This window comes from Sorex araneus, chromosome 1 (genome assembly GCF_027595985.1).
Source record: "Sorex araneus isolate mSorAra2 chromosome 1, mSorAra2.pri, whole genome shotgun sequence".
NCBI classification, from domain to species: Eukaryota; Metazoa; Chordata; class Mammalia; order Eulipotyphla; family Soricidae; genus Sorex; species Sorex araneus.
The window spans coordinates 17745264-17761986 of record NC_073302.1 but is presented as its reverse complement, the minus strand read 5'-3'; the positions used below and the strand labels follow the sequence as shown (position 1 = coordinate 17761986).

General features: G+C 42.0%; 1 protein-coding gene and 1 non-coding gene across 5 annotated transcripts in view; both read right to left on the bottom strand.

Moving 5' to 3' along the window:
* ASTN2 (astrotactin 2) overlaps positions 1-16723 on the bottom strand; it is a 1092638-nt gene that overhangs the window by 393269 nt on the left and 682646 nt on the right. For all 4 annotated transcript variants that reach the window (XM_055128058.1, XM_055128127.1, XM_055128183.1 and 1 more), the window contains one exon: positions 9699-9887. In XM_055128058.1, coding sequence (XP_054984033.1) covers positions 9699-9887 — 189 coding nt within the window. The remainder of the gene's footprint in view (positions 1-9698; positions 9888-16723) is intronic.
* Positions 4084-4274, bottom strand: LOC129401094 (U2 spliceosomal RNA). The gene has a single exon (XR_008628107.1). It is a non-coding gene; the product is annotated as a U2 spliceosomal RNA (small nuclear RNA).

Genomic DNA, 16723 nt, shown 5'->3' with positions numbered 1-16723 from the left:
AGTTTTGATTATGTCTAGAACATCACCTCTAGGAAGGAATAATGAGAGCCAAATTTCTTTTCTGCTACACTAGCATTCATAGAAGCACTCGCAGATGATACTTCATCAGCCCAGATGCACAAACACCAGAATGAGAAATGGTCCCCTGTGATTCTGTGCCGGGCATGTGTATGAGCAGCACGAACGCTCTCCCGTGTGCTGAGTTCTGACTATGAGCAGACATATGGAAAATTCCTACTTCCAATAGGGTTTTCGTGTATAATAATCATGGTGAGCTATTGTCTGCATTCCCTTTCTCTGTGCAGAGGATAATAAATGTTGAGATATCAAATCATAAGTTTTGACATTGTTCTGTTGGTGGTTACCAAGACACCACCTAATGCACTCCTGCTGATACATTTATTTCCTTCCCACTCCCCGGCTTCCTTTTCATTTTCCCTACCCCCTCCTTCTTTTTTGGGGCGTAAAACTAAGTTACTAAAGGGAACTTTATGATCAGTATTGGAAAAGTTGCATGCACGAGGAAAAACAAAAAAGCTGGACAGATAGTAGGGGGGTTTCGGTGCTTGCCTTGTACACAGTCACCTGGCCTAGATCCCTTGACACCACAAATAGCACCCAACAGACCCCCTGGGAGTAGCCTGGAGCATTTTAGGTGTGGTGTGTCGTCATACCCACCCACTCCTCAATATATGCAGTACATGTCAAAGAGCCCGGCACATGCAAATATACATACATCATTAAAGGGACAAAAAGTGGGAAATGGTGAGGCAAAGAGTGAAAGGAAAGGAAATGGAAAAGAATGATCCAGAAGTGCATGCACAGTGAACCAGCTCCAGGGAGGGACTAGGCAAAGCACAGCTCCCAGGCCAATAAGATGTGACTCAGCTATGGAGCAAGTGGGTACCACCCAGGAAAGCCAGCTCCTTGGACAGCCTATTCGTTTCTGTTGGTGTGGGTGGGTGGTGCCTCCTCCTGAAATCCCACATCTTCCCCCAAACCATCCTCCTTGGTGGTGCAATCTGCACAGCTGATAAGCAGACCAGATTGAAAAGCGCCTCTCTGATAAATCTCTCCTGAGCTCCTCACACTTTGCAGGTCATTCTTGAAAGCCTATAATCAAATGTCTGCTGCTGGCGGATCCATCTTTTTTTTTTTTTTGATGAGGTGTCTGCAAAATCTACCACTCTCATTCCGACTTTGCTCAGCCCTCCTTCTAAGCAACTTTTCTTGGCTGTGACTTCCCAGCCTATGTGACCAAGTCAAGTCAGAGTTCTTCACTGATCCTGATTTAAATCCCTGCCATCTACAAGGCACACTGATCTTAAAGCAATGGCAAGGGATGGGTGGGGATAGGGGAGGAAGATAAAAGACAAGCCAAGAAAGTGTCCAATACCACCCACTGCTGAGGAGTTTGTCTCTGGTGACTCATGAGCAAACGGACTGGATACTCAGAACCACCTTGAAGGGGGATTAAGATCAGCACAGTCCATGGGGAAAGGACCAGAAAAGCAAAGTTTAATATCACATAAGGGGCTAGGGGCAGTTTGGAAAGGTGATCTTTGACTTCCTGCTTGCACAGAACTGGGTGTGTTCTCAAAGCCCCATGTCTATTCAGGTCTATGTGAACTCCAGTCCTCACCCAAAACTCTCTCCAGACTTCAGATCACTACCCTTCCCTCTCAGCAATCAATTCTCCTGTGACTTCTGCAGGAATGCTGGGTGTTCTTTCTCTGTTAAGATGGGTCTATCCCTCCTCTTTCTGCTCCCTTCCTACCTTTCAACCTCTACTGATCGCTTCCACCTCATCACTGCTTTACAATTCTTATTTTTTTCTTTTTGGGTCACACCCAGTGATGCACAGGGGCTACTTCTGGCTTTGCACTCAGGAATTATACCTGGCAGTGCTCAGAGGACTATATGGGATGCTGGGAATCGAACCCAAGTCAGCCACCTGCAAATCAAATGCCCTACTCAAATGGAGTACTATCACTCCAGCCCCTGATATACAATTCTCTAACTCTCTGTTCTCTCAGTTCTAATCTCCCTCTGCCTCTCTGACTCTCAAGCCATATATCCTCTATCTTCATCTCAGCGTTGTCTTTCTGGCTGTCTATTCCTTATGCTCTGTCCCCGACATCTTCATCTTCCATGTGTTGGATCATGCCCTGACCAGGCAGGGCCCCACCAACATGTCTACAAGCCCATCTGCACCAACACAAGCTGCAGCCCACACACAGACCCTGAGGTGGGACCTAGGGAGGAAGTCAAGTTCATGCAGAATCGTGCACAGGGGCTTCTGCCCAAGCTGCTTAGATAGGAATCAGGCACCTTCTTCCAGTCCCCGATCCCCTCCCAGTCTGCCTAAAGCAAAGACAAACTATTGGTTCCTCTCACACAGCCTACTGTGAGATACCCAGAAGTAGCACGTGCCCCTTAGAAGAGGACCAGAGAGCTAGTACCAGCAGTTAGGGCATTTGCCTTGCACGTGGCCAACCCGGGTTCAATCCCTGGAAACCCATAAGGCCCCCTGAGCTTAAAAGGAGTCATTCCTGAGCACAGAGCAAGGAGTAGCCCTGGAGAAAAACCACCACCCCCTTCTGCCCTCCAAAATGGAAGAAAAGAGAAGGAAAGGGAAGGAAGAGAAGGGGTGCAGAGAGGAGGAGATGAAAGAGAAGGTGAGGAGAGGAGAGAAGAGGGGAGGAGAGAGGAGGGGAGGGAAATGGAGGAGAGGGGAGGAGAGAAGAAGGGAAAGGAGGGGACCAGAGGCTGAGAGAGCACTGGATGGGAGTCACAACAACAATCCTTTTTCAGAGGAGCCCCGAATCACACTGGAGCCTTCACTAGGCTCGGTATCTCCATGCATACAGCAAAGGGTGAGGGTTGAAGTCGTCTGCTCTTTCGCTGTGGGTGCAGCTTGGAGAATTTAAAGGTCACGTCTGTTGTAAAGTGAAACTCAGGCTGCTCTCAGGATAGCCGGAGCGGCGGCAGTGCCTGCTGAGGCCTGTCTCCTGCCAGGCGATGGGTGGGGAGCGGGGCTGGGGCAGGGAGGGGAGCCGAGCAGCTGTGTAGCTGTCACCCGGGAGGCCCTGGAGCCGGCGGAGTTTGAATTCCCAGGCCAGGCTGCTGTCAGGAAATAAGGCATATGGCCGGACGGCTGGGGTGGCGCCTGATGGCCAACTCTGGAGAGTTGTCCCCGGGATCACTTAGAAGGGGGAGGGAAGGAAGGCGGAGATGGTGCCAACAGCCTTTGAAGCTGAAACAAGCTCAGCCCAGTTGGAACTGGGGGGAGGGTGGGGGGTGGGGGAGAGAGGAGCTGCAGCCACTCCTTGTCTGGGGCTCTGGGAAGGATGCCGGAAAGACACACCTCTGCTCCTCAGAAGCTGCCCGCCTTTTTGGGGTGGAAAGAGCGCTGACTTGCCTTTGGGCTTTCGCCATTCACGCAGCCAACCCGGGTTTGATTCCTCCGCCCCTCTCGGAGAGCCCGGCAAGCTACCGAGAGTATCGAGCCCACACGGCAGAGCCTGGCAAGCTACCCGTGCGTATTGGATATGCCAAAAACAGTAACAATAAGTCTCTCAATGAGAGACGTTACTGGTGCCCGCTCGAACAAATCGATGAGCAACGGGATGACAGTGACAGTGACAGTGGGCCACACTGAGTGGTGCTCAGGACTTGCTCCTGGCTCTGTGTTCAGAGATTGGGCTGCTGGAGATTGAACCCAGGTCAGCTGGTGCAGGCAAAGTCCTACCCTCTGCACCATCATTTCAGCCCGATAGCTAATTCTGTTAGCATGTTTTGTTTTGTTTTGTTTTTCAGCATGTGGCTCTGGCAAAGGAGGTGGTTGGGGAAGAAAATTTAACTGCAGGGCAGGAGGAGAGCATGTGTGAACTGGGAGGTGGTCTTTTAGGAGGTCCTGAAGTCTTGCCAGCAAGGAACATGGTTTGCTCACTACCCAGCTGAACCCGGAACAACACCTGGAAGCCTGTGGGTCCACTCACACTCCAATTTTTTTCTTTTCAATGAGAAAAATAACAGTTAGTTGGTAGTTGATGGACTTTTCCTTATTGATTCTTTTTATTTTTTTTTGGCACCATTCCTGGAGATACTGCAATATTAGGTTGATGTGTGGAGTTGATGGAGCAAGCCTCAATTTTAACCCCCGGCTCCAAAAATTAATTTAATAAGTTCTCCGGAGATAGAGGACATATTAGCTATTAAACTCATAAGAACAGATACTAAACTTGATCTTAGTCAAAAGAACTAAAAGCACTTGGTTGATCATTTTTTATATATATAAATATATATACATATCACTGTATCACTGTCATCCCGTTGCTCATTGATTTGCTCAAGAGGGCACCAGTAACATCTCCATTGTGAGACTTGTTGTTACTGCTTTTGGCATATCCAATACGGCACAGTTAACTTGCCAGGCTTTGCCGTGTGGGCAGGATATTCTCGGTAGCTTGCCAGGCTCTCAGAGAGGGACGGAGGAATCAAACCTGGGTTGGCCACATGCAAGGCAAACAACGCTCTACCTGCGGTGCTGTCACTCCAGTCCATATATACATTATATATATGTTATTTTATCTCCTTTCAGGATTGTTCTTATCCAGAGTGATATTCCAAGCTATTACTGTCCTAGTGTAATACATTTTTTTAAAAAAGTTTTTCTTAATAATTAATAAGCTATAGAATGTACAGTATAAGGATGATCTGACTCTGTAATCATTAAGGTTTCTATTCAAGGGAGTCAAAGGTCATTCCTGGAGTCAGGGAGTTGGTGTCCCCGTGTCCAAGCATCACAGGAACTCCTCTCCATGGGCAGACTATGGCATCGACACCCTAGTCATTCAGAGACCATCTAGGATGGAAGGGTGGACCATCAAATACAAGTGCTTACTACAGCATGAGAATTCCGGATAGGTCTGATGACCTTATGACCCGGAGGTCTTAAATGGCCCACCCTTCCTTCCTTCCTTCCTTCCTTCCTTCCTTCCTTCCTTCCTTCCTTCCTTCCTTCCTTCCTTCCTTCCTTCCTTCCTTCCTTTCTTTTTGTTTTTTGTTGGCTCACACCCAGCAATGCTCAGGGATCACTCCTGGCTCTGCACTCAGGAATTACTCCTGGTGGTGCTCAGTGGACCAGAGGGGATGCTGGGAATTGAATCCGGGTCTGCCGTGTGCAAGGCAAATGCCCTACCCGCTGTGCTATCACTCCAGCCCCAATGGCCCACTCTTTCTTCTAGACTTGGTGGTGAAAAGATAAGCCCCAAAGGGCAATCAGAAGATCTGAGGTCATGGTGAGCTCTGCAGTGACTTTTTTTTGTGCCCTAAGCTACGCCCTTCCCTCACATGTAAATGGGATCCTGAGATTCTAAAAAGCCCTTTTAGGATCTAGCATCTCACTCCCCAGTTTGGACTCCTCTTTTAGATTAAGTTAATCTGCACAGAAGCCAAGAAGAACTCATACATTCACTCATGCATTGCATTCAAGCCACTTTTAATGTGTGGTGTAAAATCAGGCAATCCAGAACATGGAAGCAATGTGACTGTCATCTTCACTGTCATTTACTGAAACACCCTTCATCAAGACAAGGCAAAAGAACAATGCTTGTCATGGAAGAGCATGGATATGGAGCAGATCCTATAAGAAAATCTATTTTCCTAATCCTCCACCCTTTCCTGTTTATCTACATAGCTGGACTTCACCAGCAAGTTCTGAGATGCTCAAGAAATAACTAGGAAGATCCCCCTTAGATTTTATCCATCTTAAGAGGCACACACTTCTTTGCTCACATTTCAATGTTCAGTTCACAAGCCAAGACCTCAGGGAGACCTGTAGTCATCCCTTCTAATTCCTTCCAGAGGGATTTGCATGAGAACTCTTTGGAAACAATTGGTATTCCTTGGAAGACCACTAAACTAAATGCTCATAAATGGCTTTTCAATTATGTGTGTCATCTTGCAAGATTGTAAATTTCTTTCTCAAAAGCAAGAGGCAATTTCACTATTTTTTTCTCCTGGATTTTCTGCAGTTCTGGTCTTTCCATCATTGATGCTTGCTTGAGACAGAGTTTTAGAAACTATTAACATGACAGAAAATCAGCATATATAATCCTGCTAGGGAGTAGCGCATCCAGACTGTCCTGAAATTTCATCCACAGTTTTATTTTCCAACAAAGTAGCATTCAGTATGATTTAGAATCTGAGTCAGAGAAAGAAATTTTACTGGGAATTATAGGACTCAACTTCGCTGCTAAAGGGCTGTGGCACTTCTACTCATTTATCTTATCCTTGAATTTTCCTTTAATCTTATTCTTTGACTGTAACATATCCCTGAATCTTACCTATGATACCTCAGAACTCCTCCCCAAGTCAACTTTTCTTTTCATTATGTTTCCGACATACTGGTTCAAACTACCAACACTCTCTTGAGGCTTCTATTTAGATACCTAACTAATCCCCTTCATCTAACTCTTCCCCATGCTACCCTCATGGAAATCCATTTCCCATGCAGTTGAGGTGGAAAAAACTGCAATGCAATCACTCTATGCCCTTCTTTAGCTATATAAAAGATTTCCCATTTGCAATAGCCTGCAAAGCCAACCAGAGCTGCTACCACTTACTGCTGTCAACCCATATCCTCCTATTTGTCCCAAAGGTCAGCTCCAATCCCACCAGATTTCAACTCTTGAAGTCACCAAATTAGAACATCTATTTCCATTTTAAACATTTTTAAATACCAACTCCCACTCATATTCCAGGAATTAGTTAAGTAACATTTCATTTGAAAAGCAGACAAGTTGACTTCCAAGACTTAGTACTGTTTTCTTGTCTTAAAGATGCATCCCCACCAGTCTGCTCAATAAATCCAACTGAATCAGAGTCCATGTTAACTGTGTTCCTTTGTGGGGAGCAATCACAGTGTGCTCAGGGTTTATTCCTGGCTCTCTACTAAGAGATCACTCCAAACAGGGCTTGGGGAACCATATGTGGTGCTGGGGATCTAAACCGGGTGAAGTACGTGCAAGACAAGCAAGAATCTTACTGGCTATATGATCTCTCCAATGTCTAATTATTTATCCTTAACCTTGTATTTTCACTTCATGGTACTTAACACAGACTAATGAAATATATATGATCACAAAATATCTGAGCCATAGGGTCTTGAAACATTTTTATCATGCCTTCCATTCAATCTCTGTGGAATCTAGAACATAGGATGGAACCTAGAACACAGCAGGTGCTCAAAGAACATATGACTCCAAGGAGAAGTGATGTGATGTTGTGCTTTCTAGTAAGAAATCCCTAAGGTTATTTTTTTGGGGGCTACACCTAACACAGTGTTCTGGGCTTACTCCTGGCTCTGAGCTCAGGGATTATAGATCACTTCTGGCAGTGCTCACAGGATCAATCCCTGGTCAGCTGCGTGCAAGAGAGATGCTTACCAGCTGTACTATCTCTCCTGCCTCAGGGTCTTGGTTTACCTTTCTGACACAGGGCTAAAATTCTTGGGATTTTCTCTGTGATGAGAATAATATATAATGTATTTTGCTGTTTCAATGGGGTTACCTAGTTAAGTAACTAAGAAGGGGACTGGAAGTCAGGAAAACATCTAGGTAACTAGAGGTTGGAATTTTTAGTCTCCTCCAACTCCATGTCCAGGGAGGAGAGAGGGGCTAAGAGGTTGAATCAATGACCCATTATCAATGATTTAAATCAGTCATGCTGATGTGATGGAGTTCATTAAAAATCTCAAAGGACTGAGGTCAAAGAGCTTCTCAGTTAGTTAGCAGATAGAGATTTGGGGACAAAGGTCTCCCACGGAAATTTATGCTCCTTCCTCATACCATTCCCTCTGTATATTTTCTATCTGTCTGTATCTTGTTATATTCTTTTATAACAAACCAGAAAACTAAAAGTAAAATGCTTCTCTGAGTTCTGTGAGACAACGAATGAATTGTCTCACAATCTAGTAAATAAATCTATTTCAACATGTGGGTCTTAAAAATGTCCACTACGTTGTCAGGTGGTGAGAAGCACAGATGATAAACTTTGCTTCTAAGTAACATCTAAGTGTGCAGGGGCCCTACTGTAGGACTGAGCCTTTGACTCGTGGGATCCAATGTTGTGCCTAGGTTGACGGGGTTCTGTGGGATTGGAAAAGAAGGGCTTGGAGCTGATCATGTACATCAGAACCACCTCCCCCCAACTCCCTAGATCACAAAAATCACATTTGCTCTTCCTGTTGACTTTTACATTGTGCAGTGGAGGTCTTGGTGTCTGGAAGACCTTAGTAATAAAGTTAAAATGCCATTATCCTGGCTCTGACATTTCCTAGAAAGAGGTCTTTGGAAAGTCACTTAACATTTCCATTTCTAAAGGGTCTGATAATCACCCATGTTTCAGAGATTCATTATGAGGATTATATGAAGTCACAAGTGCTAAGTACTTATAAGGCCCTCAGAGTCTGCTGAATTTTTAGCTGCTGATATTATTATTACTATTATTTATATTATTAATAAAATTTTAAATACGTTATTATTTATAAGAATCTATTATTTTCAAAGTCACTCAAGAGCTTGACATAGAGTATTTCTTAATGATCAGTAGCCATCTATGGCCAGCTTCATTTCGTTAATTAGATGACAGGATGAGGAGGAGGAGGATGCTTGTCAGTGATGTGTCTGACGGATCTAACTCATGTTGACATGATGTCAAATGGGGAAAAATCTCTGCTTTATGATAACCTCTTCCAATACATTCACATAAAACTGTCTAAAAAGATAGATTTTTTAAAAAAGAGAATAATTTCTTATACATGGAACAATTGGTCTCACTGACCTTTTCATAGTTCTTCAGATTTTGAGGCATTATTAATGCCCAAGACCTATCTTCTCCAGAGACAGTAGTCCCTATTTCTTCAATTCTCCAGGAAGCCTGTGGCAACTAAGATAAATGCTTAATCTACCTAGAATTTGACTACCACAGTTCCTGTGTTGTACTCTTTCATAAGAAAACAGTCCCATCTTTCACTCCCTTAGGTACTTCTCTGAATTAACTCACGAGGAAAGAGGCTCATGGCATATTATAGAGCAAAAAAGAGACCTCTAAACAGTTTTATAGAAATGTTGGGCATGTGTGTATGTGTGTGCGCGCACACTTGTGAGTGTGTGGTTGAGGCAGAGGGAAAGAGAGGTTTTAAAGAATGTTCAAGAAAATGTTAATTCTGTGTATTTCTGGATGATGGGAATTTTATTTTCTACTTCATTAAATGTCTTTATTTTTGTACTGCCTGAATAGCCTACACAGGACACTTATTTTAATACACTGAGAGATTAATTTAAAAAATTAAAAATTCCATTAACTGTACTTACAGGATGATTTAAGACTGAATTTAAAGTATGGGGATAAACTCAGAAAGTTTTGGAGGGGCAGGGTACATAAAAGCTACATCGGTGGGAAAAGAAACACATGGAATGGAATGGAATGGAATGGAATGGAATGGAATGGAATGGAATGGAATGGAATGGAATGGAATGGAATGGAATGGAATTTGGCTCTTTCTAACACTTCATGGAGGAGAATTCCCTGGGCTTGGGGAGACGCTGGCATTGTGTACCAGAATCTAGTTCATGGTGTCCATATTATGGACCAATGCTTAAAGCAGAGAAGTTTAGCTATCTAGTACGTACCTGAAGGTCATCTGGAAAACTTGGCCCTGGTTCACATGCTGGGTCCGATTATTGTAACCATGCAGCATCTCTCCAAAAAGTGTGTCATTGAATTTGGAGTCGGATTTGAGGCACTTGGGGCCCTCGCAGACATCTGAGAGCATTAGGCAGGATTTTCCATCAGGAGCCAGTTTGTACTCCTCCACACAACTGCAGGATAAAACAGAACGGAGAGTTAGCTCTATAGGCGAGACACCCCCATCGGTGGTGACCTAAAACCAAGGGCTCTGAGGCCCACAAAGCAGGTCAGAATTTCGAAATGGAGACTGCTTTTCTGGCTGGAATCTAACTAGGGCACAGGTGTCTGGAGAGAAGCACATTAATCCTGCAAATTGGTAAAGCCAAGGTAAGTCATTCGTGACATTTTAGGGGAGTCAGGGGGGAAAGCAGAGTGTACATCCTTACACAAAGCAAATTTAAAAACTGTTTTTCCATGAACACAGAGACTTTAGAAAACATGACAGACCAATTCACAAGGAATTACCAAGTAGCTTCTCAACCTGGAATCTATTCCCAGTGTATCTGTCGACCAAGGTCGAAGACGGCAGCAAGCAAGAGCCAGGTTTTCATGGCCCGAGTGGCTCAGATGCAATCCTACCAGGACCATGGACAGCACACAGAGAACAGCCACAAATTCAGCTCAATTGGCGAAGCTCACAGGGCCTGCTGGCCTCTTACTAGCCACTCCTGACAGCAGAAGTGACCTTGACTTAACTTTGAGATTGGGTAAGGTTCCCTCTATGGATCAATAAGACATCAGGATGTCTTATTGATCATCCTGGAATAATATTTGCAATCAAAAGTTGTCTGTAGGTGCTGGAGTGATAGTACAGTGGGTAGGGCATTTGCCTTGCATGTAGCCAACCCGAGTTCAATTCCCAGCATCCCATATGGTCCCCTGAGCACCGGCAGAGGTGGTTCCTGAGTGCAGAGCCAGGAGTGACCCCTGTGCATCGCCGGGTGTGACCCAAAAAGAAAAAAAAAGATGTCTGTAGTGGGAAGAATCACAGGAACAAAAAGAGAAAACAGGTTATCAACCCGGAAAAGTCAACCTAAAATCTAGATTCTTTGAGGCTCTATGATTCTATGCTAGGCTTTGAGGACAGGGTAACACAAGTTACTTCAAGGACATGTAACATAAGTGAACAGGTTGCAAAACTGAAGAGAACTGTATGAAAGTCATCTTTCCTCCTGGTGGCCTATGTGACCTGGGCAAGTGATATAACCTCTTTGATCTTCAGCTTCCTCATTTGTGAAATGGGGTAGATGTATCCCAATCCTACCTTAAGTTACAAAGCTATTCTGGGGTCCTGTAAAGCACTGCATACAGAAAAGTCACGAACTGCAGATTCTAAGTTGGTTGGGTTAGGAAATCAACCAAGTTATTATAGTGTGGGTGCAACTGTGGTGAGGGTGGTGGTTCTATTATTGAGCATTTACTGGCCACATGAAATAATCACTGCTATTTTATGCATCCTGCACAGCAGAGCCTGGCAAGCTCCCCGTGGCATATTCAAGATGCCAAAAACTGTAACAGCAAGTCTCACAATAGAGACGTTGCTGGTGCCTGCTTGAGCAAATCGATGAGCAATGGGATGACAGTGGCAGTGTGATACAGTTTTATGCAGAAGCAAATGGAGGAGCCAAGAAGTAAAGCCTGTGACTAAGTGGCAAGACTGGCATTCCAGTTCTGGTTTGTTGAGCCACAAAAGCATTTTTTTTCGAGTCTTCTCCAATCCAGTTGTTTCTGTTTACATGATAGAAACATAGATGTTGGGTAGACTGTGCTTGCTGGATGGAGGCAGCAGGAAGCAGGCAGTCTGTTATTTGTCTTTGTTCCATGATGTGAAGCAAAGCTATGTTGAATCTAACTGCAAAGAGTCTAAGGAAGTCCCATGGGAGAAGGGAGAAGCCCTGTGAGATGGTTCAAGAAGAAAATGGAGTGAGGTAGCAGAAACAAGTGCTTGAGACACAGAACCTGACAGAATCCAGGAAGCAGACAGAGTTGAAAACTGGAATGGAGAGAGAGCAGATTAACAAGAAGCCAGGAATGGCTTATTGGCAAAGACAATGGTCACTATGCCCTTACTTTCTTCCAATACCTGTTGGATGCAATGAAGCACTACCTTTCTCTTACATAAACATTTCTGCCCCAAGTACAGTGAAAGCTTCTGGGAAGGAGGCAGCCCTGTGCTATGTCTTGGTCAAGACTAGCCTGCTTTATGTATGTGTTAAAATGCTATATGCCTCTCCTTCAACGAAGTTTCAGTACAGATTGTGTAGATACACATGTGTAGAATAAATGGTAAATGTCTGAGAAAGTATACTTCCGCCATTTTATCCCTGGGGTTTCCCAGAGAATACAGGACAATGATTTATTTGGCATAGTGTTCCCTCTCATATCCAACACTCTCACACACACAAACCAACAACTATGTACATCTTTGAATAAGAATAATACTTGTGCATAAGTTGTTCAAATCTCATCAACATTATCAAAGTCTTTAGAGTAAAAAGTTCATACCTTTTTTTCTTCTTGTATCTATTCTTTTAAAAATATTTGGTTTTAATTGAATCACAGTGAGATACACAGTTACAAAGTTTTTAATGATTGGGTTTCAGTCATATAAGGTTCCAACACATGTCCCTTCACAAGTACACATTTGCCACCACCAATGTTCTCAGTTTTCCTCCCGCCCTCCCACCTGCTATGGCAGACTCTCTCTCTCATCTCTCTCTCTCTCTCTTTCTCTCTCTCTCTCTTTCTCTCTCCTCCCTTTTGGGCATTATGGTTTGCAATTTCTGAAAAAGTCTACTTCCAACAATTTATCCCTGGGGTTTCCCAGAGAATACAGAAAAATGATTTATTTGGTATAGTATTTCCTCTCACACCCAACTCTCTCTCTTACACACACACATACACACAGACACACAGCCAGAGTGTATGCTTTGCATTTGGCACTCCACACATATTATTCTTACTTTTGATTCTAGGAGTGTTCAGTATTATTATGCATTATGTAATATGTGTTATTCCATATATTTCAATGCATTCATATGCATATACATGTAACTACATATGACATAATAATTACCATATTACATATATTTTCATAGTAAATGCATAAACAGAATAACACTAGACATTTTTATGAGATAAGCATTTGTATATAATCCTATTTCTTGGCAATCTCATCAGCTTAGTGTTCATGTAGATCTATGTAATGAATATTTGGCAGTGCACAGTATAAATGTACCAGAATGCTTTTAGCTAATCTTTATTGATGGGCATTTTGGTTGTTTATAGTTGTTTGTTATTACCAAAGGTACCATAATGAAGATCTTTCTACATAAATCACTATGCACATGTATGTGTTTCTACAAAGTGGACTCAAAGAAAAGAGATTACTGGGTCAATGTTTTATGAATTTTACAGTGCTTATAGAACACTAATGGCTGTCTACGGCTCTACCCGCTTACAATTTTATCACTGATGAATGAGAGGGCCCCTTATCTTACATCTTTCATACTCACTACAGTCAATCTGGGTGGGGTAGAAATAACTCTATGTTTTGAAGTTGCATTCCTGTGATTACTTGTGACGTTCATTACATTCTTTTCATGTCATGGTCATTTATATTTCTTCTATATATGTAAAAATGTCCATCATGTGCTCTATTTTTCATTTTGTTACTTGTGTTTTCCTTAGGGGCTTATGTATAATTTATTTATGTTCTAAATACTTCTTCACCATCTACGTATACTAAAATTTTCCTCCAGCCTCTACTTGTATTTTTAATTTTGCTATTTTTTGAGAACAGGGTGATGTTTGGGCCACACTACGCTGTGCTCTGGGCTTAATCCTGGCTCTATGCTTAGAGATCGCTCCTGGCTGAGCTAGGGGGAACTGTATGGATTGGATTGAACCCGGGTTGCCCACATGCAAGGCAAAGGTCTTACCTGCTTGTACTATCTCCCTGCCTCATAATCTTGCTCATGACATCTTAGAATTTCTCTATACTGAGACCACATATCTTCTTCATCCTGGCTTTTATTGTGTCTGAATTTTTTTTAGATCTGTTAGAAGCCACAGGATAACAGAACACATTTTCCCATATTCTTCTGATATTTTACAGCTTTTTAAATTTTTGGTTATTTAATCTGCATGGCATTTATTTTTGTGCATGGTAGGAGTGATTATTTTTAATTAATTATTTTTTTAAAATGAGTAGCCAATAATTGAAAAGCTCTATCTTTTCACTAATTTAAATTGTCATTTGTCATTTGCAAAATCTCTACATGTACCATGAATAAATACTTGGAGTTTTTTCTATCTAATTATCTCTATGTTCCTGCAATCATTCTATACTCCTTTAATAACTGTAGCTTTATATAGAGTATGTTTAAATATGGTAAAGTGAGATTCCTCCCTGTCACACATATTCATTTCCTGTTTCAAAATTTCTCTGCAATTCTTGCTCAGTTTTTTCCCTTGGATGAATTTTACCATCAGCTTCTCAAATTGTAAAATCCCAGTGGCTTTTAGGAAGTATTGTATTGAGGCTGTAGGCTAGATGAAATGGGAGGAAGGTTATCATTATTATTTTTCCTTTAAGACATAAAGTATGAAAGTCAACTCTGTGGACAATGGTGGTTGAGACGATGGCTGTGCCCCAGTACTCCCAGACACACTTCAGAGCTATACATTCAAGCTAACTACAGTTGGGTTAGAGGAACCAAGTTATGGGTTTCTGGATAACAGGATCTATTGGTGAGGTGTAAGTTACTGTCAGACACATTCCTCTAAAGTGTCCTCATCTTCTGTTGGGAGACCACAAGCATACTGAACGGTGGTCTTGCTTGAACACAACATAAACCTTCAAATAAAGAAGGGTTCATGTATAATCACAATGGAGTAACACTCTGCTCTTAAAAGAGGAAATCCTGTAATTTGCCACAGCATGGATGGAAGTAATGCCATTATACTCAGGTATAATCAGGTAGGGAAAGACAAATACCATGTGATTTCATTCATGTATGACAATGAATAAACAAAAAAAGAGAAATGCAGCAAAACACAGGGGAACAGGGAGAAATAATAGGGTTAAAAAGAGTCCATTGTTGGGGCCTCAAGTGATAGCACAGCAGGTAGGACATCTGTCTTGCACGCTGCCGGCTAGAGTTCAATCCTTGGCATGCCATATGGTCCCCCAAGCACTGCCAGAAGTAATTCCTGAATGCAGAGCCAGGAGTAACCTTTGAGCATCGCCAGCTGTGACCCAAAAAGCCACAAACAAAAAGGAAGTCCATTGTATGGTAATGATTGGAAACAAAATTTTGGTGATCATCATAATATGGAATATATAGGCAATTTATTGGGCTAATTAACTAAAACCTACCGAATGTTATAAGTGAATCTTATTTCACCTAAAGAAGAGAGAAATGTGTGCACACTTTGGCTTAGGAAGCTTCCCTAACTACTGAAGAGTAATTTAATATCCTGTCTCATAAATAATACAACACCACAAGAGGTGGCAGTCTCCTCCAGAAACAGAATTTGCATCTCTATTTATCAAGGACTCTTTGTAACCTTTCATTGACCTTTTAGGCTTTTGGCCCTTAAAATCTTGCATGGACCTTTGTGGGGGTTTAATCATCAGTATTTGTGAGAGTCACTACTACTTTCTAGAGTTTACTTACACATTGCATTCTGGACTCAGATTTCTGAAGTTCCAATTTTGATCCAACCACTGTGTGATTTCTGACAGAATCCTTAACCTTTCTGTACTTCCTTGGCTTGGTTGTAAGGTAATTCCTCACTCACAGAGTGAGGATTAAAGGCTTTATATCTGAAATCAAGTGTACTCATAGAGGTAGTAGAGGGATAATTTCTATTATGAGTCTTCCACCTGGGGAATAAGATTAGTTTTTTAAAACTTCTCTTGTCCTTTAAAGTCTTTTTTAACCTTCTATTTTCGAGTTAGCTATCGCTGATCTTGATGAAAGCAATTACTGTTTCTAGTAAATTGATTTTCATTCCACTACACAGGAATCTCATCAGAACTAATATACCGACAGTATTTTTCCAGATGACTGAGTCCAGTCCGTATTTGCCCAGTTTGGGTACTAGGATTATACTAACATTATAGAAAGTATTAGAAGAATTCTTTATTTTTCTTCTCTGGGTTATTTTATATAAGAGAGAGGTTATCCCTTCCTAAAGGACCTGATAAGATCTGCAGTAAAGTCCCCTGGGTTTAGTGTCTTCTTTCCAATTGCAGTTACTTAACAGTTTTTTTTTCACCTTATGTTATCTGCTTACTTAGATTTTCTACCATATCATGATACAAACAGGTACTTTATATTTTCTAAGAATATGTTTTATCAAGACTCTCAAATTTACTGGTATAATGCTTTGCACAGTGTTCTCATTAAATCTGGTTTATCTTCTGTGCTCCTATGGTTATGTCCCTAGCTCATTCTTAATATGTTTATTTGTGTTCCCGCTCCTTTCTTGGAACAGGCTTTTGTGTTTTTATTGATGAAGCTTCCTTTTATCTCCCTATTTCATTTATTTCAGCTTTTATTTGTATTAATTCCTTCATGCTGTTTTCTTCATAATTTTTTTTTCCTGGCATCTTGAGTTGAATGTTTCACTTACTTGTTTCCCATCTTTCTGGCTTATTAATAAATGCTGTGGAGCTTTCAACTCTGCTTTATTCCTTCCCATGAGTTTGATATGCAGTCTCCTGTTTCCTTCTTTTCCATTTACAAAGAGGTGGTTAATTTGAGTTTGATTTTTCCCCCCAAGCATTATTTGAAGGTGGTTGTTTTTTTAAAATAATTCCCAACTAGACAGATTCATTTGTTGAACAGACTGGTGAATGCTATCTAATATCATTTACTGCATTTTATTCTGTGAATGTAGCTTGTATAATTTCTCCTTTGGTGACTTTATTGAGATTTTATACACTCTTACTTAAGGG